The sequence below is a fragment of the Larimichthys crocea genome, chromosome III (assembly GCF_000972845.2).
Source record: "Larimichthys crocea isolate SSNF chromosome III, L_crocea_2.0, whole genome shotgun sequence".
Lineage (NCBI taxonomy): Eukaryota > Metazoa > Chordata > Actinopteri > Sciaenidae > Larimichthys > Larimichthys crocea.
This window is the reverse complement of record NC_040013.1, coordinates 10,067,642-10,092,967: the sequence shown is the minus strand read 5'-3', so window position 1 is coordinate 10,092,967 and position 25,326 is coordinate 10,067,642. Positions and strand designations below refer to the sequence as shown.

Here is a 25,326-nt window from a genome sequence, read left to right as displayed (position 1 = left end):
GTTTACTATTATTTTTCTTTCCTCACCACTCCACACAACATTTTGTTTATTTCTATGTATGTTTGATACTATACTTAATCAAATGTATTTTTATTCATATGTTTCTCACTTGTGTCTTGGTCTTGTAGTTAAACACTAACAGTTGGGTTTTAACATGGTCTACGTACAAAAAATGGCTCTTTTATTTTGAAATCCAAACATCAAACATCCTGTTTTAGTCTGTGTATCTCTGGTCGCTTGACGTGTTTTCCCTTCTCTACCTACAGTGGAGCTTCCGGTGCTCGTATCCGACCTGGGATAAGGAATACAACACTGCGACCCCCTGGATCAACCTGATCACTGTTTCATTCAGCACATGCAGATCTTTAAAACGAATATGCACAATAATAACAAAGTGCAGATTGATCGCAAAATGTTCAGATTTCTACCAATTTTATGCTGGTTCAATCTGTCAAATCAAATAAATAAATTAAATAAATTTGAGTGGTTAAATCTCGATAGATAGATAGATAGATAGATAGATAGATAGATAGATAGATAGATAGATAGATAGATAGATAGATAGATAGATTTTTATAGATTTCTGAGTTGAGCGGGTAATAAATGCCACAAATCCAGTGATGCACTTGCAAATACTAAATATTTAAGGGAAGGCCCCTGTTGCCGCCACTTGTAGTACTGTGTGTGGGACTGGTGGCATGTTGCTTGTCCAGCTGGCACCTAGATGGCTGACAGAAACATGCAGTCGACCAAGCTTAAACGATTAAAGGGTCAAACCAATGTTACCTGATGATAGGAAGTGGCTGCAATGAATAAGGCAGGCCTGAAGGACACACTGGAGGTTGTAAAAAATGGATTTTATATACCTGCCAGCCACCTGCCTGACGCTGTATGAAATCCTTACTCATGAGGGAACAGGAGTGCTTTGACAGAAAGTAAGAGTTACAACAACATCCACGTTTCTTTCATTTAAAGTTTCTGAGGGCATGGTGTCAACTCTCACGCACTAATGAACTCTGCTACTCTGGACTTGCTGTTGCTTCCAAAGACAGCCAAGAGAAGGAGCCTGACAGCTCCCACTGGAACGTAAACCCTGCTTGGATCATTTAATTCAAAGCTCTCAGAGTTCCTAAAGGGCCGGGGCTCCACATTAAAGCTCTGACATACTGAGAGATTACCAGGGAGCAGAGAAACCCCAGGCTGACTTCTACCAGGAGGACGGGGAAAACACATCACATCTTGGCAAGACATCAGGGTTCACAAGGTTCCCACCCTTACTTAGACGCTGACGTTTAAGATCATTCTCGGTGGATTTCGCTGATATAATCTGCAGGTTTAGGGACATGGCAAAACATAAAACAGGTTATGATCTTGCTAAGTATTTTCAGACCAATCCATTAATTTAAATAGTTTAAACACAAGATGAGAGGTCTGTAGGAAATCCACAAATCAACCACATCCTGTCTAATTAGTATAAATGACAAAAACACAAGTATGAATAGAAAATTGTTGGTTTTTATTTCTGAATCACGATCAAACAATAGTTGAGATTTGTAGTAGTGTATTCATGACATATGGGATTATTTAAGATCCAAACAGATGCACATTCAACTCTTACCAACAATGATTATGAACCTAAACAAACTCAAAACTATGCCAGCTAATTTCCTGATGACTTGCAAACTTCTGATCAGATTCTATTTTATACATTTTATTACAGAGGATGAGCAAAAACACACACATTAACAAGAAAAAACAAAATCAAGAATAATTTTGAGACATTCCAGTTCTTTTGAGTAGCTTGACTAAAAAATATGCAATCAAAGACCGAAGACACCCCTCTGAGAATTGTGCAAAATCTATAATTATCACATAAGTAGAAATCTAGACATTTATTACACATCTAATCACTGTAAACAACATTAGAAAGATGTGCTCACAGTTGGCAGCTTAAACCCGGCAGAGGTCATGCATGGCACTAGAGATCATTCAGGAGGACCGGGAAGAATCAAGTGACCCAGTTCAGCCTCATTATTCTTTTTTTGTTTATATATACAATTTAAAAAGTTGAACATTTTCATGGTTGTGTTTCTCAGCACTCTGAGGCCACGAATGACTCAGAGATTGTTACTGTAATTTCTCTGCAATGGAAGAGAAAGTGGTGCAGAAAGAAAAACAAAGAAAAACACACACTCTCAAAGCTGTAGAGGTTAAAGCAGCAGCCTAGTTCAATTTCCAAAACTTTGTATGAACAGAACTTATCCACGACAAGTCACATGACTCACATCATATCTGTAGGGTCAACCTTTCACCCTGTTTTCCCAAAGCTTCGACCGACACCTCGCATTGCAAGTAAATCTCAACAGGCAAATTTATCACCACTAAAATGAAAATAAAAACGATTTAACAGTGTAATTACGTCAGTTTACATAGTGTCATTTCAAACCCAACAGACCTTAATCTTATTATATTCTTATTTTTTTCTTTTTTGAAGAAAACAATGAATGGCACAGGAAGACTCAAATCAAAACAACACAAGGAGAAATATACCAGAACAGGCAACAGATGAAGTCAAAGTGCAAAGTCACAGTGATTATTAATAAAGGATGAGAGATGAGGCGACATCAATATTAGGAAACATACAGCAATCTGTCTCTGGAAGACTTAACAAACTGGAAAAAAATTGTTACGTATGTTTATGCTCTGAAGACTGAAAATGTCTTTGCGTCTGAATCTTAGAGGAAACGGGTCTTTGGGTGAGAGAGGCTGTGTGGGAGGATGACGCTGTCTGGTAGTGTTGTTGGTGATCACAGTGGCTCAGAGAACGAGCCGAAGGAAGGAGCATCTTTGGGTCGGTGAGCAGATCAGCCCGTAGATCAGCTACCTGCCCACCTGCGGCTCAGTTTCCAGTGTAGAGGTCCACAGTGCTGGAGCTCAGGCCCCGGCTCTCCCTGAAATTACTGCGTCCCCGAGGCTGCAGAAAACACAGACAAGACATTTCTGATAACACAGCACACATTTTATTACAGTTTAAAAGACACTGTGTAAACATCTCCTCACCTGGAATGAATCATCACTGGTTTTGTTCAGGTAATTCAAGGAAGCAGCTCGTTTCATGCTGTTGAACGAAGAATAAGAAAACAATGTTTGTGTAGCTGGACACTCAATTTTCAAATTTGTTTCCAAAGACATCATTTCCTCTCAATAATACTTTAACGAGACGATTTGCTTTGAATCTCAGTTAAATGTCCTCACAGAGAACTTCTTGTGTTCTTACTTGGTGCTGCGAGGTTCAGGCGGTCCGTTGCCCTGCAGTTTCTTCACCAGCAGCTCGCTGCTGCGACGTAAGACGTCTCGGAGCTTCCCCAGAGAGCCGCTGCGCTGCAGGGCTCCGCTGCCATCCTGCAGACACACACAGTCATCAACCCATCCATTCCACACTGAAGATGTGGAGACTGCAAATATTTTTCTTCTTTTTAATTAACATCTGCAGCAGCAGGTTCATGTTTCACATTAATGGTCCAGTGTAGGCCAATCTTGTCCTGAATGGCTGGTTTCAGCCAAATATCATGATCACAAAGTCTCAGAAGAAAAGAACGTCTATACTTAATGTGACCACTAAAAATAGATTAGGTGATACTAAAATATTTAGCTAGATTTGTAAACATGCAATTTCTTAAATCACCTTTCATTTCTTGACACTGGAGCTTTAAATGTAATTTTCATTATCATCCTGTAACCATCAAACAAATGTACACACATCCATCAAGCACAGTTACTAGTGTAAAAGTGTCATGGTGGTCCAGTGGTTGCAGTGTGTTATTTTTCCTCAACAGTAACTGAAGCTTAGAGGATCAGTGTGTAGGATTTAGTGACATCTAGCGGTGTAGTTGGTGATTGCATCCACCCCACCTCACCCTTCTATAATAAGCCTTTAGGAGAAACTATGGTGAAAAGCCCTATCTCGAGCCAGTGTTTCATTAAGTCACCAAAGCGCCCTGCATGGGTTTTGGATCTGATAAATACAACTACTACTGTAGAAACATGGTGGCGCAGCACAGCAAACTCTGTGGAAGAGGTCCTGCAGTGTCTGCATATATTAAAGTCTCATTTTAAGGAAACAAAAACATAACAATTCTTTTTTTCTGATGATTATACATTAGTGAAAAGAGAGTTTTGCATATTACATTCCAGTTATTCCAGATTCTGTAAACAGTGCCAGCTAAATCTTACACACTCGACCTTTAATTGATTTTAGATTCTGATACAACTATTAATCATTTGTTTATGACTTAGTTTCGGCGTATTCATTGGGGGACTTCGCTGCTTTTATCTTTTGTGACAGAAACATGAATATCTTTGGGACTTGTGCTGGACAGAACAAGCAATGTGAATATGTGACTTTGGGCATTAGAATAGTGTGATGGACGTTTGACAGTGTATTCTGACTGTTTACAGACCGGTTGATTTAGCAATTTATTAAGAAAATTAAGCACCAGATTAATCAATGATGACACTAATCAGCCAACTCAAAGCTTTTGACTATGATACACCAACGTATTCATCCATCCATCCATCCATCCATTTTTAGGTTGTCACATACCAGCGATCCTACAGTCTGTGCTTTGATTATTAACCAACCTGTAAGTACAGTACAGGTATTTTCTATGGCTTTGGCTAAATTCATAACAAAATACTCAATGTTTGTGATCAACACAATCTAATACCAGTTCATCACCAGCAGGGGGAACTGTGGCTTATTATTTCTGTTCCACTGGGTGGCTCTTCAGGCGCAATGAAAATCTAAAAGAATGTCTGTTTCCACATTAACACAGACGTCTCCTTCTGATGCAGAGAAAAGACAAACGTTCACAAATGAAAAACTTTATTTGAGAATACCAACAAGTGTTGATGCAATAATCATCACAATGCAGAATGGTAAATATAATGCAGTCCTACTTACTAAGATAGTGCTTATAGACCTTACCATTTATGTTCTTCCACTTTAGTAAACTGAAGTCACACTATATATGTCAAGAATAGACAGTTCAATAAATAAGCATTCCACTAACACAACAATATTGTCATAATTATGTGATGTACATAGTCAATTCTTTTGTTCAGAGTTGCATTAGAAGTAATAGGAGTACTCGTTGGAAGGAATGAAGAATCAAGGCAAGTAGCATACTGAAAAGCTGTATAGTGAATGCACTTGTCAAATCTATAAATACAGCCTACAATTACACTTCCAAGATGTTAAAGTCATTTTTACATTCAGCAAGTTAAACATCTGAAACAACATGTTGATCTTGAGGAAACACTCGCACTGTACTTTTGGTGTCAAAAAACAAGACTCACCAAAGTGACAATGTTGCACTTGCAAACGACTGTGTAAGAAAAAAAGGCAACACACTCCATTAAGCTTTGTGTTCCAAATACAGTATCCATAGCCAGAGTGGGCACTGTGACAGTACCACCAAAAACATACACAAATACACACGAGAACTACTGTGGAATCCAGACATCCAATGAATTATAACACTAGCTTCTACTCCTACACCAACGAATAAAGGCAATTAAAGGCATTTACGTCCTTTATTTTGAAATCTATAAATATGTAGCAATCTCTCGGGGTGGCCAGTGTCTGTGCTAGGTGCTCCGGTTGGTCTCTGCTGTCATATTTGCTTTACAGTGTCAGCCAATGTTGCTCATTCCCTTTGTAAATGCAAGCTGCTGTGTACACACTTCACCAGCACAGAGCCTGTGTGAATAACTCTATCAAACCAAGGACACTGAAGCCAGTGAGAGCAACTTGTACATAAATTCCCATGGCAACAAGAGCTAGCTGGGATCTGACCAATTTGCAGTCAGCTTTGGCCTATTTGATCTCGGCCCTTCTGGTCTTTCGCAACAGGCAACACTATGGCGTTTGTTGACAAGCTACTGCCTTAATATTCAGCCACAAAAGAATCAACGTTTATAAAATGTAAACACAAATTATAAAAACAAAAAGGAAAAAAAAGGAAATATAATCTATAAAAAAAAATTAGCAATGCTCCCTTCTCATTTCCTGCCAACTAGGCCACAGAAGTTTAATTGAAATGACACTTTTATTAGCATGTCAAACTGCATGGTACCATTTATTTCCAAACTGGTTAGGCATTTGATCTCATCATCGCTTTAATTAAAAACAGAAAACACAACAATAAAAAAAAAGAAAATACTACACTGGCTAAATGCGGGCACCCGGCTGGAAGCTAGTTTTGAGGTCAACTCTCAAGACTGCGAGTGCTCAAGGCAACAAACACACCAATGCAGAGCAACTGTGCAGATGAATGACTGTAATATACTGACTCTACCGTGATCGTTTTATCTGACTGTGGGTTGGAGTGATGTCTGCAGCAGTCAAATGGTGACACAGATCCTTCAAAATCTTTCAACATTCCTGTTCTGCCTTCTTCCAATAAATTACTTTCACACTCAGCTATCTAGACAAATAAATGTACTATGCATCTATGAAATATTACAAATGAGTGTTGGAGAGAGGAAAAATGTGCAAGTGACTTCCTCACAGGAAAAAGATTTCACACACAATGATTTTTTTTAATGTTAAGTGAGAGAAAGAGTTGATTTTTCTGAAATGGTGGGTGACACGGGGTTAGTTAGAGGCAAAGAGAGAGAGAGAGAGAGAGAGAGAGAGAGAGAGAAAGAGAGAGAGAAAGAGAAAGAGAGAGAAAGAGAGAGAAAGAGAGAGAGAGAGAGAGAGAGAGAGAGAGAGATGAGAAGACCAAACGTCCCAGCAGTTGTCAGATGAACAAGGGACAGAGGTAACAACCAGGAGGAGGAGAGGGGGGCTTTCTGAGTCTCTGCCGGAGACGGGGCACCGGGAATGGTAGAAGAGCTGTTGGTTTGTTGGGACAGAGTAGGCCAGAGGGAACGACAACACTCATCCTTTTGCTATTGTGTTGGGGAAGAAGAGAAGGATGGAGGAATAATCTTGATGGCTTAGGCCTGATAAAAGAGAAAGAGAGAAACAGACAAAAAACGGCACACATTGTAAGATCAAGAGCTCTGGGTTGGGCTTCCTACACTACACACCTACATATTGGTAAACCCGAGCTTCACCCCTTTTTGCTGCACTCATCTGAGCTAGTCTGTCAATCCTGCACCATGTTTACAGTGTGCAGCTTAGGGTCTGGTTATTGTTTCAGTAAACCTGAGCTGAGGGGTCCTACGCAAACACAAGTCATCAGAGAACAGCAGCGCAGGGGCTGCACTACAACAAGCGGGTCGATGATGCAGTAGAGGTTGGTGGTTGCAGTCACCGTGACTCAGCTGCTTTTTTTTTTTTTTTTCTTTCCTCTCTGGGTACCAGGAAGCCTGGTCTTGGCACACTGCACAGGGCCAGTGACTGTGCACTGCAGACGTGGAACATCTGCAAGCATCAGCACTGAAATGGGCGAACTAATATAGCCATTACACTGATGACAGGAGGGACTGCCATAGTGATTAATATCTCAGTCTGCAGCATTTTGAATGGGCCAGAAACCCTGCATAAACCTGAGCAGAACCTGCTCTCAAGCAAAATATGAATCTGTAAATGTAATCCTAATCTTCTGCTACTAGCCTCAGCCTGCCCTGTGTTCTGTTACCTTAAGGGATGACTAATTATCTAGCCTATTTATCATCACTATTATTACATACCAACCCACCCAAGCATATTGTGTGGAATGAGAGTTGAAGAAGGAGAGTACAATCCACTGAGTGAGAAAAGGAAATTTGATTGACAGGCTGATTGGTTGTCATGGCACATGTAATCAACGAGGAAGCAGGTTAGTTGACACGTGAAGGAGGAGAAAGAAAAGGATGAAATCTAGGAAACATGCAAAGCTAACGGGCAGCACACTGAAGCGAGAGCACAAAGCACGTTTGCAGACACACAAATCAAATCATGCGTTTTAAAGAGGTGACGGCTGTCGTCTCTTTAGAGTTACTTCCTTGTATCCCTCCACTTGTTTTGTCAATGAGCTCCTGAAAAGTGGCACTTAGATTAGTACCATCTAAATGATAATAATGGAACAAGTGAACTGTGAAGATCTGCGGTATGAGTATGTAAACCACGGCTATAGCCTCAGTGACCTATCAGGATGTGGTTCGGCAAAACTACACAGTAGGTGAGTGATCGCTCATCATCTCTCAGTGAATATCTACACACAAGCAGACAGTTCTTTTTTTTTAAAAACACGACATAGCCAAGCTGGAGTTACATATATTATGTTTTGGAAATGAATGGATTGATGGAAACTTTTAGTCAAAAGCTCAAAAGTTTGGTGACAAATAAGCTTTCAAAAAGCATGAAAATGTCAAAAGTGCACTTCCTGTTCTTGTGGTGTTTCATTTCTAGTGCAATGGTCATGATAATGAAATTCTAGCACAAACACACACACACACACACACACACACCGAACCGACAGTCCTCTGCATGCCACCACATGTTTTAAAGACAAACAGGTGCACACTCGGATGAATGCGCATGCCGTTGCATTTGTTGGAGTTGATATAGAAGCGGTTTGGAGTGAGCCGTGTTATGCGTGTGAACGCGTGTGTGTGTGGAGAAGCATTCGGCATTCACGTTAACCAGCCAGCAAACAGAAAAAAAACAAAAAAAAACACCTATCTAAATGATGTTACTCGGAGAGAGCGGCAGACTTTAGGTTAACAGACATTTGTTGACCATGTGACAACAGTGAACACACATGGGTCCATTAGTGTGCGTGTTAATGGGGAGCCCCGGCAGGCTGGCATTGCTACATGCATGTTTGGACTGGGTTGGTGTGGTGAAGGGTGTGGCTCAGGCTCAGACGAGGCATTGCTGCTGGTATGTTCCAGCACCAGAGGGCTTCTTTGAGCCGGGCTGCAGCTCTAGCGGTGCCTATTTAAGTGCATACACCGCTACATTGAATATCACGTTTTCAGCACTGACCTCTTTAATAAGGAGGAGCTGGGTGAGAAGTCCAGTGGGAATCACTACGCAGAAAATAAAAGCGCCGCAGTGAAATGACACTAACGATTGTTGATAGGCAGGGTGGACGTTATAATAAAGGCAATAAAACTGGCAGGATGATACATTACATATCAACTGGCCAGTTTACTGCGGACGGATGAGCATCGGGGATATTGGGAGACCTGTCAATTGTGTTGAAAACACATAGGCATACTAATAGGGATTTAGACAGGTCGCATCTCTGCGAGTCTCACAAAAGCAAATAAATATTTAATAAGCTACCAGGGTGCCACAGAATGAGCCTGTGCCTTTTATTTTTTTGTTCCCGCTCCACTTGTGCAGAAGCAATGCCGGCAAAACAACAACCACTTATTAAAACGAGACACTGAGACTTCATTGTCAAGCAATGAACAACAAAGAAACGTGAACATCTAGGTCAAAAAACAAACTCAGATGTTGTCCAAAAAAAAAAAACACAACAGTCAGCATGCCAGGACACTCAATCAGCTTTATATTTTGCAAAAAAATAAAAAAATACATTTCCAGGTTAATCTCACGAGAGGAACAAGGCATGTGTACGTGAAGTTGATGGACTGGTACAGATGCAGTTCACTGAGTGCAGCCAAATCAAGAGCTGGGAGTGAGCAGCTGTTCCACTGTGTGCCTCAAACTCATGCTGTGAAAAACAAGTTGTGCAACTTTGTTTCCACAATCATTCATAATTAGTTTATGATGATGATGTGCAACACTGGCATCATAAAAGAGGGCATGCAGGAAGGACAAATTTGTGCTTTTGTGAAGTTTGACCACAGTGGAGAGAGGGTCTTCCTGAACTTCCTGTGAGGTGGATCAGCCAGTCCACCTTCCTGACCGGCTCTGATCATTTATTTACAGAAGCCAGAGGAGTCGGCTTCCCGTTAACTAAAGAGCTTAAGAGTCTTCGAGTCTCACCTTTCCAGTTACACAACACTCACCTTTCTAGTTACACAACACTCACAGTTACTGTCTGATTTTGAACTCTACTATTGATTTGTAGGTCGTTCTGTACCAGTCCACACTGTGTGTGACATTACTGACATCACCTTGTTCTTCCAGTGAGGTCACTGGTTGTGTTGACTCAACTGTAGTGGATTTGTACTCACCCCATTCCACTCCACGCCCATACTCACTTCCTCGCCGGTCTCAGAGCCGCTCTCATACTTAACGCTGGACAGGCTATCCCTGCTCCTCCGCCTGTCGCCCTCTGTATCCTTCAGGATCTCCACCACACGTGTCTGGTGGATTGGGTCGATGCCCTGATGGGAATAACACACAAGTGCGACACACAAACAAACAAACAACAAAAAAAGGAACAAAAATCAGAAGTGGCTCGGAGATAGACATTAGCTTGTTGATATGGGTGAGGGTGCAAAGTTACATGGAGGTATTAAAGGGGTTTATGCTTTCTTTCTCTTTCAATGCATTCAAGGCACCAATACATTGTAAATGACTGTGAGATGGGAGTGATGTCAGGGTGGAGGACTCTATGGGGGCTATCAGTTAATGACAAACCACTTACTGTGTTGCTCTGGATCCATAGCAATGTAGAGAAAGGGAAAGAAATATCATGAGATTAGCTATCCTAACATAGGGAACACATTTTAAAAAAAAATTAAAAATAGGAACTGATCTGCATGCAGAAATTGATAATTTCTGCTCAGGAAATGCTGCTGACCTGCTTGCGAGACCTCACGGCGCACTCTTCCAGGGTCTCAGCAGCCTCTAGCTTGCCCTGTCGGCGGTACAGGGCACCCAGGTTTCTCAGGGTGGTGTTCACTGTAGGGCTGGACAGAGAAACGGGCACACGATATGTATCCAAAAGGTGATTTGAGGAACAATAGTGCAAGAAAACACTAAAAACCCTGGAGGATTAAGAAAACTATAAACTCTGATTGATTTAGTCACATTACTAAACACTAAAGAATACAAAAAAAACATTTTACTGCAATATAATCAACTTCAAGCCTTTATAAAACAATAAAGGTTAAATGGTGAATTCTCTTTATTTACAACCATGCTGTACAAACATGCTTATCATGCTCTGCCACACCTGTTGACTTTGCAGGCCTTGTACCAGCCTCCGTACTCTCCGTATGGAGTGTTGTCTCTGTGCTTGCCCTGGAAGTAAATGAGAGAAAAGAGGAAGAAAAGAGTGAAGGGGAGTGGTGCTTTGAACTGGACCAGCAGCATTTTTCTTTGTGTTTACATATAATCATCATATACCCACAGGGGTTTATATATTGTGTCTTTAAGACAGCGCCCTGCAAAGGGATTATACTTCTACACACAGGAAGTGAAACAGGCGGCGCGGTATTTAAACACCCTTTGAACTCGACATGTTTCATTCATTAAACTGGAAGTGGTTTAAATATTTGCCCTGCTTCTGTTCAAAATGACATGAGATTGATCACACAAATCCCCTCACCTTGCTCATCTCCTCCCTTTCCTCTGCATGCATCCAGATGGGCTTGTTTTCAGCTGCAGACAGACAAGAGATGAGAGCTGGTCTGCATACAGTACAACAGGACTAGAAAATAGACCTCAGGATGTCTTATTGAATCAGTGATGAACTATTTATGGTGCAGGCTGAGCTTGCCGTATTACCGCACTGATAAGGATAGTGACATCAGCCACCAAGTGGCACAGAAAAATATATACCCGTGTGGAGAAAAATCCTTTTTATGTTTGACTAAAGAAATACACTTCTGGATGTGTGTCTGCTTTGATCTGGGGTGTAAATATTAAAACACTGCTGTTAAAAACACACAGACTGATTCAGATAAAATGTTTCTGAGCTTATTCAGTGACACTAAGTTTAGTAACACACAGTAACACATCTTTGTTTTAAATTTAATGTGTTCATTAACATTTAGGCAGAAATAAGGATATAGATCTCATTATAGCAAACACCATAAATGTACCATTACATTTTTTGGTTATACAACAACCTGAGCAAGGCAAAGAAGGCCACAGAGATGATGTGATATAAAGAATAAAGACAGTATGAATATCTCATAATCATTTTCAGACACCATGCATACAGACTGCAAACTTTACAGAGAACCATTATTAAGTATTCAAGCTATAGATTCATTAAATATGCATGTTTGAAACCTGAACCAACAGAATCTGTAACTCCTTGAAATAAAGATGTTTAAAACTATAAAAGCTGCTTAAAATACGAACCCGTTTTGTTTTTTAAAAAAACAGGTACACAAACTGTTGGTGCTTAATGCTGCCATGCTCCTTCTTCTTAACCTTCAACTCACCAAGAGACTAAAAAGAAATCTGAGCTCCATTGTCACGTTAAGTGATACATGAAAAATGAATCTCTCCGAAAAATGTGAGATGCTTTTGCTCAAAAAGCGTCAGAGCTGCACATTGTGCCGAGTCCCTTTCATTCCTTTTTCAAAGCAGTCGATCTAATCCCCAGAGGAAAGCTGACAAAAAGCAGCTTAAACTCAAAGAGAAGAAAATTTGCGAGAGTTCATCTTTCAGACAAGTAAACTCTTTATTTAGATTCTTTGCGTCCTCTGAATGGTGAAGGTTGGCACCCTGCTTAGAACACCGTCCACTTTTTAACCATCTGTCCGTCATTGACCCTGCTCGCTGGTGTGAGACGGAAGAGAAGACAATGGTGGAGGACAGTTGAAAACAACAAAAACAAATCTAATCTATATATCTGAGGAGTTTAGTGTAACCCACCACCATTTTTCTCAGGATAACTTTGTAGTTGTTATTGTGTTTCTTAGATGACCTCCACCACAGCAATATTAAAGTAACCCTTCAAACATGTGCTGCACAATCTCTACCGCGAGGCCTTACCATCAACAGATCCAAACTCTTTCTCATGAGCGCGAGTCAGAATCTCTTTGTACAGGACCTCAGCCTCCTTGTATTTCCCCTGTTTGAGAAAACAGGATGCCTAAAGAAGAAAGAGAATTGAAAGCACATTTTAGTGTTGGATCGAACGGGCCTATTGACTTGCAATGTGTCCCCTGAGAGCAGGAGCAGTCTGTCTGCATATTTCTCCTGTGCACCGTGACTCATGAAAAATGATAATAGTATCACATCGTCTCCTCAATACGGCCTCTCCATCATCAGTGGGGCAGGTGTATAAGCGATGCTAATCAAAACAAAGTTCTAGAAATACCTTCTGAAGTGTGCTGAAATATATCCAGCTGTCCCTTAGAACTTTTATATTGCAAAGCCCTTTTGTAAATGAGGCACAGAAAGTTTACATCCCTGCAGACACCGAGCTCAGGCTGACAGAACAACTGAGTGATTCTCCCCACAATGAAAAAACACTTTGCCTCTGTTTACCTTGGTATGTGCAGAGCTCAAGAGGGACTGTGATTGTTGTTGAAATTAATACTAGACTAAAATGTTTGAAAATAAGGGGGGGTAGAAAAAATACACACAATAAAAGGCTGGTGCGGTAACTTGTCTCACCAGGTTGTTCTTGGTTTTGGCCACATTGGGATCATCGGGGCCCAGCCTGCACTCGTAGATCTCCAGGGCACGGCAGTAGTAGTACTCCACCTCCTCGTACTTGCCCTGGTTCTGACAAAGCAGGGCCAAGTTGTTCAGCTGCTTGGCCACATCTGGGTGATCCTTCCCCAGGACCTGATGGAAATCAAGAAGCGCGTGTTTTGAATTAACATTTCAGTTTGTGTCTCAGTGGTTCCTCTGTGCATCTCTCCCCTTCTGTACCTCTTGCTGCTTTCGCATCTGCCGGCAACAGGCACTCAGGGGATCTAATAAAAGCCTGGCTGATCAATAGAGAGGGTACAGAACAGAGCTTTCAGGCAAAGGGGAACTCATTGAACTCTAGTGAGCAGTGTAGCTTCGTCATGTCTCCCATCCATCTCCTGCCTCGCCTGCTATCCATTTTCAGCTGTGCTCTCAATTAAACTCTCTAATTCCCCTCCGACACGAGAACGGCACCCAGTGGAAACTTCAGACAATTTAAGAAAATGATTTGCTCTTCTGCCTATTTATAGACACTGGTGTTTCAGTATCTCCAGACGACATTTTGGAAATATTATCACTGTTAATTAGTTTATTACAATGAGCTAATTGTTCACTGGCTTCAAGATGAGGCCTCGATAGCAGTGCTGTGGACGGCTCTACTGGTGCAATCCAGGGATATGGCCTACCTTTTCTCTGATCTCCAGAGCCCTCTTGCACAGAGGCTCGGCCTCCTTGTACTTCCCTCTCTTTCCGTACAGCACAGCCAAGTTGTTCAGCGTTGCGGCAACCTTGACAGGCAGAAGCAAAGAAAACCTGAGTGAGGCCATTTCCTTTTGCTGGTTTGCTTTAGTACTGGCAGCTTACCTTGAAAATATCAGAACTTAATTTACTGTTGACGTGTCAAAAAAAATGTCATATAGGTGTAAACTGTTCAATCAAGTCTTTTTCAAAAGCTTAAAGGCAAAGTGCATACCTCACCGAGCTGCAGAGACCAGCACTGTGCTTTAACAGCTTCTTTTAGGCTTTTCAAGGTGTTTTGTTGCCACAGTGTAAATCAAAATGAATGAGGCAACAAAATTCATAGTAAATTTTAATGTTTTCCCATCATCTGTGTACTCCAATTGCAAGGTTTTGGTTCATGCCGGATGTATTAGCTGACAGTGAGCAGTTGTGATTGATTACTTTCAAGCCTGCAGGCACATGTGGTCAAGAATCGATACTTTAACAGTGGAAACAAATCCTTACAGACTGAACAGCACATACAGTAAACTGTGCCATTATTGCCTCATTGTTCACAGAGTCTTCGAGCCAATATGGACCAAAACCAGATAACTAATTTAATCTATCTAAACATGTGTGTCTCCACTTGAAGATAGAATTGTCATGATGATGGCAGAGTCTTACAGCGGGATGGTCTTTGCCCAGGGTTTTCTCACGGATGGACAGAGCATCGTTGAGCAGATGGGCAGCCTCTTTGTATTTGTTCTGATCCCTGCATGAGTGAGAGGAAGAGACAGGAAAACGTGATGACAATCCCACTCTTTGGCAAAATGTGTGGAGAATGGAGCGCAACATGACACGGGTAAAAATCAGAAAAATATGAGTAGAACTGACCTATAGACCAAGGCCAGGATGTTAAGCATGGTGGCCACGTCAGGGTGGTCGTGTCCAGAGGTCTTCTCCAGGTCTTCCAGAGCTTGCTTGCAGAGGGGGACGGCCACCTCGTACCTGCCCTGGGAGGCATACTGGATCACCAGGTTGTGCAGGGTCCTCAGACGGGCTGGGATCTCGTAGCCTCCCTGCTGGGCTGCAGCCACGGCTGCACTGTTGTGTTGGTGCTGCACTGCGGGGTGACATGCACAAGGGCAAAGGTCAGCTTGGATGTCAAAGGGAGAAACTCTGAGCTGATTATATCGCTAACTACATTTGCATGGACACAATGTTGTGGTTTCGGGGAATAATTGGATTATGGGGACAAATCAGTTTGTATTTAAATGGCATGACAGGACATTATCTAACCCAGCGTTGTAGATTTACATGGACTGTCAGGTTAATCTACTAGGAGATGGATGACACCAGGCAGTCAGGCCTGTATGATCTTAATGTCAAACCAGACATGCCATTTTTTCCTTATTCAAAGTGTGTCTTTTATAGGAAGCATAGAAGAGCTATGTCATCAGGTTTTGCAGTCAAATGTTGGGTGTTGTTCTTACTTCCTTGGCCATGCTCCTCCTCATCATTGGGGAAGAGGTCGTCCAGGGAGTCCTTCGGTGTCTCTCGGTCCTTCTCCTCCTGCTGAGATAATAAAAACAAAGCCGCTTGTAAGATCCTCTAACAGACCGCAGGAATCAGGGATGACAATTCAGGAATCATCCGAGCCAATATGTGAAATGATACAATGACAGTTAACAGGAAAAAAAAATGAAGAATGTCATGCACATCGATCTGATTACCACAAAGTGTGAGATAATATCTGTTTGCGAGCTTGATACTTACAGTATATGATTATATCGGAGTGGACAGACACGGAGGATCAGAGATTTCGTTTATCATCTGGCAACATTGTCCTGTTTTTTTAGCTTTTTGAATCATTTAGGTCAATAGGTCATTTAAAGTAATAACATCTCATATAACATATACCGGTAGTTATAATCAAAGCCGGACAAAAAGGTAATATAACCTCACCATACAGCTATATAATAAATGTAACAGACCATTTAAACATTAAATACTCAGTATTAAAATTACACTTTTGCTCATTATTTCACCTTGACAGGATAAATTGGATTTCAAGGATAGTCTGGACTCATCCATATTCATCAAAAGACATTATTAAAGTCCATAAAATGTAAGTTTTCTTTGTCTACTATAGCATACAGTGCATAGCTGCTCTGTGAATCACATGACATGTATTCTCCTTTGAGAACAAACAAGAGCCACAGACTCTAAACAACAACCCATCATTAGCTTTCCTACTAAAGTCTGCTTCTTATCTAACTTACAAACATCAACACGCGTCTTGTCCTTATCTTACACGGTAACTTGTTGAATGAACTACCAAACAAACCGTAGAAAAGTGCACTGCTAATGTCAGTTTTCAGGCTAAATAGCTAATTAGATACTTGGGTGCGGCACGTGTGTAAATGTCCTTGCAAATGTCACTTCAGTTTGGTTAGATGTTGGTGTGTTCCCTACCCCTATAAATCACTGCAAACAGCAAAGTGTCTGCCAATAACATGTTTGTTTACTAAGTTTCTTATTTCCTACAGGTATGCTGGCAGCCCGCTATCAGCTGACGATCGAACAAGATATCGACATGCTCCTTCAGCCAGCTGAGACAAAGAGGAGCATTTAAGATATTTATCTTCCTTTAAATGACACAAAACTATTAACAGTGCATTTATAAAATATAAACAATATCTGACTGAAAGACAGGATGACTAAATGTGACTTCAGTTGGACTTAGATAAAGCTGGGAAATGGAAAAGCTGCTTCCATGGCAAAAATTTGGATCGTTCAGGCTATTGGCAGGACGAGTTCCTGTGGAGTTATGCAGTCAGTGTTTACAGGCTGTTCCAGACTTTTATTGTGACTAAGAATAAGGTCAGAAAATTCAGCGACTCATCCCTACCATCGGATCAATCATGACCTGGCCAGAAAGGCTCACTCCTCTGAGATCATGTATTTTCTTATCCTGCAAACAAAGGCTGTATTCTTCTCTTATATCAGACATCATTGATGATGTGCTGCCTTTAAGTCCAATCAGTCATTGTAACCTCGCCTCCAGTTCATGGAGTGCATGGGTTAAATAATAATGAAATATGAATCTAGTCAATCGAAGGCAGTGGTTTCTGGTTAACTGTGCTAAAAAGGAAGGAAGGGAAGGATTTTAATTTAAAGACTGACAATCTGAACAATCTAACCACAACACATAAATGGTGGAATGAAAAACCTCAGAACAATCAATCTGTAGATGGATGTTTATTGTAAGTGAGTGGCTTCGGTCTTGATACCAAGCTTTCTGTCAGTGCACTGTACTTACAGTGGGTGAGACATCTTCATCATATTTTTTGAGCTGGTTCATGAACTCCAGGTGCTTCTTCTCCTCCTCCAGCTGAGCCACGCTCTGCTCGCTCTTCTGCAGCTTCTGCTGGGTGTTGGCCAGCTCGTCCCGCAGCCACTGGTTCTCCTGGCAAAGCCTCCTCACCTGTGCTCGCAGCTTCTGCTTCTCTGACTCCACCGCGTTCAGGTGGTTGGACAAGGCCATCATCACCTGAGACAGAGCATTCGTTCAGTGACATTCACCAAAAGACAAAGCGGCAGCGAGGCGAGAGAAGACAAACTCGGGCTGATTGTGAATGAATCATGATCACCACACAAGCTCAGTATAGAATGAGGAAGCAGAAACACAGAGAGGACAGTAACACGTGGCTGTGTAGGTTAGATAACACAAATTTACTACATTGTGAACTGTTCTCTTTTTCTGCCAACTCTGAGAATAAAAAATAGTGACCACATCTACTACTATGAATTTGAAAAATACTGTTTTCGCCCTCCTCAGCCTCTGCCATGCAGACTTACCTGTGCTTCTCCCAGGCCCAGTTCAATCATCTCCACTGACTTGCGGAGCAGGTTGGACTTCTCGTGCACCAGGTTGGCCTCTTCATCCTTCTTTAGGCACTTGATGGTCTCCAGGAGGCTGTGGAGGATGGAGTTGTGCTCGTTCTTCAGGGCCTCCAGGCCCTGGATCACCAGCTTGGTGTTGGAAATGATCTCCTCCTGAGAGAGCTTCTCGAGCTTCTCTTCCCGTGCATACAACATGGTGGACATCTTCTATGTAAGCTCTGGGAAACCTGTACAGATTGGGGAGGGGGGGAAAAAAACAGAAAGAGGGGAACTGGCTGTTACAACAGGCTGACCCAGTGGATGCAGTGTGGAAATTGAACACTGAAATTCACTAAACAGAACCTGTCGGCTGCGCTGCAACAATCACAACATGTCTCTGTCCTCCATTTAACTGAAAGCGTCTTCAGATTCACACTGAACCATCTAAACAGCATCATCACCTCAAGCGACATGACAGTCTCTATTTAAAGCTATCAGACGATGTGGAGCCCTGCCTTTGATACTGGCAGACACCAGTCTTTCTGAGAGATCATGGCATGATCCACCAGCAACGTGACAGCCATAAAAGGGGAAATGAACTTGTCTTATCACCACAGGAAGCTGAATTATTAAAATTTCATGTGTGAGACGGGTCAGCATTTCTTTGAGGTGTTAAATTGTAAAAGTCAATGTGATAGGAAGGAAAAGGTACTTCAATAAAACCTGAATTAAAATGACGATGATCCAACTGAGTCTGTGTGTTGAACGAGGAGCCACATACGAATTAAAGACCTGCATAGAATGCCTGCTTTATGCATAGCCCAGGGCCACAGGGACATATTATTTGGGTGGCCAGACTGTTGGAATTTGGCACCTATAATAAGCTCCGGTCGGGAGTAGAGCTGCAGCTTGCCGTGGAACAGAGGGCACACAGATGCTGCAGTGTTTGTGCCTTCTGGTGCCAGCGCTTTATCCAAACAGAGGCCTAGCTGGCTGCATGACTGGCGTCAAGGAGAGAATGACATTACAAAAGCCTCGGTAATACAGCCTAGCAGCCGCTCAAGTCGGAGACAGAAAGCTCAGTGTCGATGATATAGTGTTCTGAAGAAATGTCAGGCCTTCTGTGAGTGCATGGAACATGTGTTATTTTCCCCAAACAGTCTGAAGATAACCCATGACTCACTGAGCCACGTTGCTGCTGCTGCTGCTGGCTACATCATGCAAATGTCTGTGCAGAAAGCAGACCTGGGTCCAGGCAACGTGCATTCTGTATTTTAGCAGCAGTGAGGGGTTACGAGGTAAAGAGGATGAGGGGGCTTGCAGTAATAAACACCAGCTGAGAGCCATCTGCCAAGAGAAAAAATACACTACACTATTAGTGAGCCACCCCTTGCATTTTTAGCAAATGTCTATTTAAGCAGAGAATCGAAAAATAACAGAAAGCACTAAACTACTGCACTTAATAGCAATTTGCTTTGGAATGTGAGATGAGAAGAGATAACGAAAGTCCTGTTACTGCAAAAGCAAGAGAAAGATTGATTGGTTGGTGAAGAATGAAACTACTTGAGACGTCAAACCAGGATCATAAATTGCTGCTAGTGCTGAATGTTTTCATTCACGATTTTATTTGCTGATCATTTTCTCTATTAACTGATTAGTCGTAGAAAATGGTTAGAAATGCCTGTCACTGTTTCCCAGCACCTTAGATGACGTCTTCAAATGTTTTCGTCTGATCAAAACAAACCAAAACACATTTTGTTTACCATCATAGGAGACAACGAAAAGCAGAAAACGAACACGTTTGAGAGAATTAATGGCGTTTCACCGTTTTAATCGTTTATTAAAGTAGCTGCTGATTTATTTTCTGTTGGTCAATTAATCATTGCAGCTGTTACAGAACACTTATTTTGTTTGGGCGTTTCCACAGGACCTTGGCTGCACTGCTAGAAAACAGACAACATGTCCAACTGGGTTTGTTGCTAGTATCCAGTAATTATGTCCCCTCCTGTGGCGTAATGCATGTCACATTGTGTAATCACCGCCGGGCTCTGTCAGAGGAAGGTTATTTATGCTAATATATTTCATGATGGAGACTAGACAAGCAAACAGGGGCAGTCAACTAATGACCAACTGGATGTCAGCCTGTGGAAATGTGCTTTATTCAGCCTGTGTACCAGCAGCTGGAGGCTCTGGACAGACAGAGAGCGGCAGTGGTAGATGTCAGGTAACCTAACACCGTGGACTGTCTGAGAGGATAACACAGAGATGACATACCTCTGCTGTCAGGTGAAATAATAATGTTGTTTTTCTTTCCCTCCGCTGAAAAGCTCTCCCATCCCTACCATCATGAATCCACTTAGTTTAATCCAGTGAAGAATTGAAAAAAATGCAGAATGTTCCGAGTGAAAGCATCCAGACAGCATCCTGTTCAAGCTGTTAGGATGCTGAAGCAGCGCTGAGTGATTAATATTGGCCATATTAGATATGGTGCTCAGGAGTGATGTTGAGCGTCGCTCATCTGCAGTTTAGCACTTTGTTGCACGTCGTGATCACGTCTTTGCATTCATCTGACAGGAAGTAACAGAGGAGCAGGACGAAGCTAACCCACGGCAACAGAGAAGTAGTTTTCGTCACACATCAAGTGACCCCACTCTAATGAAACAAAGCATATAATTAATTAGTGAGTGTTTTCAGATCATAAACCTGCACGAAAGTCTAGAGAAGACCAGCGTGACCTTGTATTTGTTGCTAGCATTAAAATCTTTTTGCATTTTACGGCAACATCATTGAGAAATGTTCAACTCAGAGTATATAAAAACAGATCTGATGGAGGTTGGGTGTTGGTCACGGTATGCATGCTTACAGTCGATGGTTGTAAGCATGCCGAACAGTAAAATGTGCTGATGGTGGAGTCAGAGGCAAGAAGTAACATGTTGGAAGAGCTCACACTAAAGAAGAACAGAGCACAGCACAGATCACGACTAAGAACGGACGCTGTGCTTTACATAAAAGTATATTCAAATTCTCTCATTTGCATCGGACTGTTCTGAATAAGATGTTATGTTCGCAAACATTTAGGGTCATGTGCCTCGTGCAGCACATGACCCTAAATGTTTCTGAACATAACCTTTTATTCATTATGCTACGAAGACGGGTGAGCCTTAAGTAAAGTCAAGGTGGGGATTATAAAACACGGACTTCACGTGAAGACATGTGAGACGGATGAGGAGAAATTTGCTCTGCCGTCAGTGACTACAGAACATTTCTCCATGATCAGGGCTGGCACTAAAGCTCAACAGTCTCTGAACAAGATTTGAAATGTTTTAAAAGATAGAGCATATTCACAGATCAGACAGCGTATTACCCTGTACACAGTCGAAGAGAATGAAAGGCCTGAGTAGAAGAGAAACAGTGCTTTCATGTGAGTCACACGGAGCTTCACTTTGATAGAATACACAAACAGCCACATCTAAGACTTGTGCTTCCTTCAGACGGCTCAAGTTAATATTTTCCAAGTCTTTAAAGAGGTGAGATAAAGTCCAACAGACCTGTTGTTTTTCTTCAGAACCACTGCCCTTGAATTAATCTTTAACGTTTACTTTTTTGTGTTTCATACAAATCATGTGCACATTAAAACACAACAGACAAAGGAATTGACAGACCGCTCTAGTTCAACAGGCCCAGAATACGACTCATGCTGCTCAAATGTGTCACAGTGCTTTTGGGACCACACAAAATGCCCTGACGGTGTTACAAATCACACCATAAGCACATATTTATTTAATTTGGGCTTTTATTCAAATGCCCCCGTGAGCAGGATCAACTATTACTCAAGATTCAGTCGCAGCAAGTACGTGGAAATGTTCACCTCTTAATATGAACAAAAGGTAAACACAGGCACACGAGGAAACCATTTTCAACAAATCTCTCGGCACAGAGTTACCTGACCTGCCATTTTAATACATACGCAACAAAGATAAGACGTGCATTAACACATGCTCCTGTCTCTCAATGGTACTTCACGACAGACGGAGCATTTTATGAAATGTAGCCATCGGCTTGCAGTCTAAAATCATTAGAGTGGCATGTGTATACTGTTATAGTGAGACTATTTATTCTGAGCAAGGTGGTCACTAGTCATGACGAAAAAAAAACTGTCACAATATGAAAAATGGGCAGATTAAACTGTGAAAGAATCTTTATATCCGTTACAAAATGCCTGCTGAAGCCTTAAGCCATCCATCATTCATGCTGGCAGTGTTTTCAGCTGCTCCAGCTTGCCGGACCAGAAAACTAACCTCTGTTTCAGTGGCAGATCGGGAGCCTCATAGTTTGGCACGGAGAGAAGCTGATGAGATAATGACTCCTCCTGCAGCAATAGCGCTACACGCCAGCAAAGTGCATCATAAAAACTGCTGAGCTAATCCAAAAAGGATCCGCCTCAAAATGAAAAAGGAAACACTGAGTGTGAACCGGAGGCGAACGGAAATGAAACAGGACAGGGATGAGAGCGACGAGAGCCGGCGGTGGGGAGAGGAGGAGGACGGGAGCTGCTCGCAGGATGATGGTGACCTTCCCACTGCTCCGTCAGAACGAGCGACATCAGCTTAGGGCGCACATCAGGAGGCAGCCCCGCCCACAGCTGGAGGAGAGCAGAGCGTGGAGGAGCAGGTCGGATTGGGGGGAGGGAGCCATCCTGATCTAGACTCTGCTCCTTTATAGTCATCAGACACAAAGGAATAGGCCTAATGAGACACACTGGAATAGAGTCAATGCTGCTTAATGGAGGTTCACACGCTACCACGGCCGAGGGCACACAACACACTGCAAGGTTAAAATCCACAGTCTCATGCACTGTGTATGTGAACATATTACCGGCCATACACCCTCACTGTAGCACTAAACAATAAATGTCACTTATAATCCAACATCAAACCAGTCCAGTGATGGGAACATGGGACGCCCACCGACACTTGTAACATGATGCCGGACCGTAATGATCATACTTCCAGAAATGTGCATTCATTATACAAACAGAATAACAGAGCAGCAATATGAGAAGCATCTCATTTCTGCTAACAAGACTGAATGAGATTTCCCTAATGCCACAGCCAGAGCTCGTCTATTCAGATCAAAAACAGCTGAATGTACAAGTCGGAATTTGGCGTCGTTTCGATGAGGTGGATCAGGAACTGAATTTTATGGACGAGTTTCATAACTCAACCTTGCAGGTGGATCAAAGGTCATATGATATTGCAGCAGCTGGAGCACATCGAGCCCAGAAGCCATTACGAATGCCCGAAGGTAGAGAGAAGAGCGTTATGAAAGACAGCCCTGTGCTTCAAGAAATAAGTGGCTGGCTCCTTCTGAGCAGCGAAAAAAAACCTGGGTCATCTCCTTATCATGTTCGCCTCTCTTCATGAGCCTCCATCTCCAGAGAGCCCTCACATGTCACATCTCCCTTTGGCAAACACCACCATCACTCAGTCCCTCCCTACCATCACTAACTGCACATTGATTCGGGCCTTTGCTTCTCCAAGAGGAGGATCAACTTAATAACCTTTAATTGTGCCTAAGTGTGTACTTGCTGCTGCCAGGCGTAATTGCACATCTTACTGACTTCAGGGCAGGACAGAGGTGGCCATTTCCTCCTTGAAGATGCACGGATTTGGTTTCAAGCAACGGACAACAGTTGAAATATTTGTCTTGCAAACTAAAATCCTTAATGAGCAAATACAAAACACAGCACAGTCCTAGACGCAGACAGGGTGTGGTGCTGGCTGGCGTTATAGAAAGTAAACAAGCAGCATAGGAAATGGAAAAAGGACTACAGACTACAGTGGGTGCATCAACAAGCCAGTGGGCAGTGTCCGCACCGTCTCCCCAGAGAAGCTTTTTCCTGTCTACTTGATGAAGTTTGACACCAACAGATCACTTTGTCTTCCTCCTGTTTCCTGCACAAACAGCAATCCAACGCACTGCCCGCATCCCCACCACCATGAGACACAAAGGATATCCAGGAATCAAGGAGGGTGTGGCGGGGCCTTGGACAGCCAGGAGGGAAGTGTCCGTAGTCATCCATCAGTGCTGATCAGAGGGCTGTTTTTCCTGCTAATAGCCGTGTGACAAATATCGACCTGGATGTTTGTAGTGATGCAGAAACAGGAGGCAGAGTATCTACATGTAGAAACTGTGACACCTGCTCTCCACACAGTCACACGGTGATGCGTCAGTGTTTAAAACTCCTGGATTTAATGTTGATGACTCTGCACAACATTAAAGCACAAACATGTGTAAAGACTTAAACTCTAACAGACAGGCTGCGTTCATCTGTCAGCAGATCAGACGCACTGTTCAGTTTTGTTTCGGTATCCACAGCTCGGCTGTGATTTTCCAGCAGGTTCTTACTTGACACCAGAGGCAGGTTTAACCCGCTCTCTCCCTCGCTGTGTTCATCGTGCTCTCAGCCGGATGAACTCGTATGTTTGTCGGACACACAGTGAAGCTCGGCTCGCTTCTTCATCTGTTTAGCCGCTAGCCGCGAGCTAGCTTCAGCTAACCCGCTAGCATCACCACTCCCTGCTCGTTACGAGCTCAGCCCGCTCAGCCCGCCGAGCTGAAGCTTTCCGCCGGCCCGGTCTGAAACTGTTACCGCTCAAACACACGCTCGTACACACGGCTTCGCGCTTTTATAATGTCGGTTAATAGAAAACACAGCTGTGACTTACCGAGAGCTCGGACTGACGCTAGCTCAGCCCCTTTAAATCCAAAATGTCTCCAACACAGCGACTCTCTCCCAGCAGCCACCGCGGCCGGCTGATGTACAGTGACGTCATGTTTTGTTTTTCTTGGGAGACATCAGCGACACGTTCATCTATCTATCTATCTATCTATCTATCTGTCTGTCTGTCTGTCTGTCTGTAGTGGTGTCCTTCAATTGCTGATACTACTGTTACTATGTTAATTCATTCTCAAAAACAACATATTTTTTTACTTTAACTTCAAGGATTAATTCTAACTGTAAAAGAAAATTAATAAATTAATAATAATGATAAATCGCGCGTAAATTCCGCCACAGAAATACCAAAGAGCATAACATAGTGACACCTGGTGTTTATCTGTGAGCATTATAGATTACAGGAACTCTTCCAGTTAAATATTTACAGTTTTTCTCCATTGGTTTGGCTCATTTCTTGAAACTGAGA

At 42.4% G+C, this 25,326-nt stretch overlaps 1 protein-coding gene across 7 annotated transcripts; it reads right to left on the bottom strand.

Moving 5' to 3' along the window:
- Positions 1-1,495: 1,495 nt before the first annotated feature.
- klc1b (kinesin light chain 1b) lies at positions 1,496-24,951 on the bottom strand. 7 transcript variants are annotated; one of them, XM_010739401.3, is made up of 17 exons: positions 24,850-24,951; positions 18,098-18,369; positions 17,559-17,789; positions 15,730-15,811; positions 15,131-15,359; positions 14,921-15,008; positions 14,203-14,304; positions 13,496-13,669; positions 12,869-12,968; positions 11,469-11,521; positions 11,094-11,161; positions 10,719-10,827; positions 10,563-10,571; positions 10,147-10,299; positions 3,278-3,402; positions 3,061-3,118; positions 1,496-2,974 (listed from the first exon to the last, which is right to left on the bottom strand). In XM_010739401.3, the coding sequence occupies exons 2-17, from the start codon at positions 18,344-18,346 to the stop codon at positions 2,900-2,902; spliced, it is 1,905 nt and encodes a 634-aa protein (XP_010737703.1). In that variant the 5' UTR covers positions 18,347-18,369; positions 24,850-24,951; the 3' UTR covers positions 1,496-2,899. The 7 variants fall into 7 exon arrangements, with proteins under 7 accessions (XP_010737703.1, XP_010737719.1, XP_010737710.1 ...); XM_010739417.3 differs by having other exon boundaries at positions 15,730-15,808; XM_010739408.3 differs by lacking the exon at positions 24,850-24,951 and adding an exon at positions 22,420-22,710.
- Between the last annotated feature and the right edge of the window lie 375 nt (positions 24,952-25,326).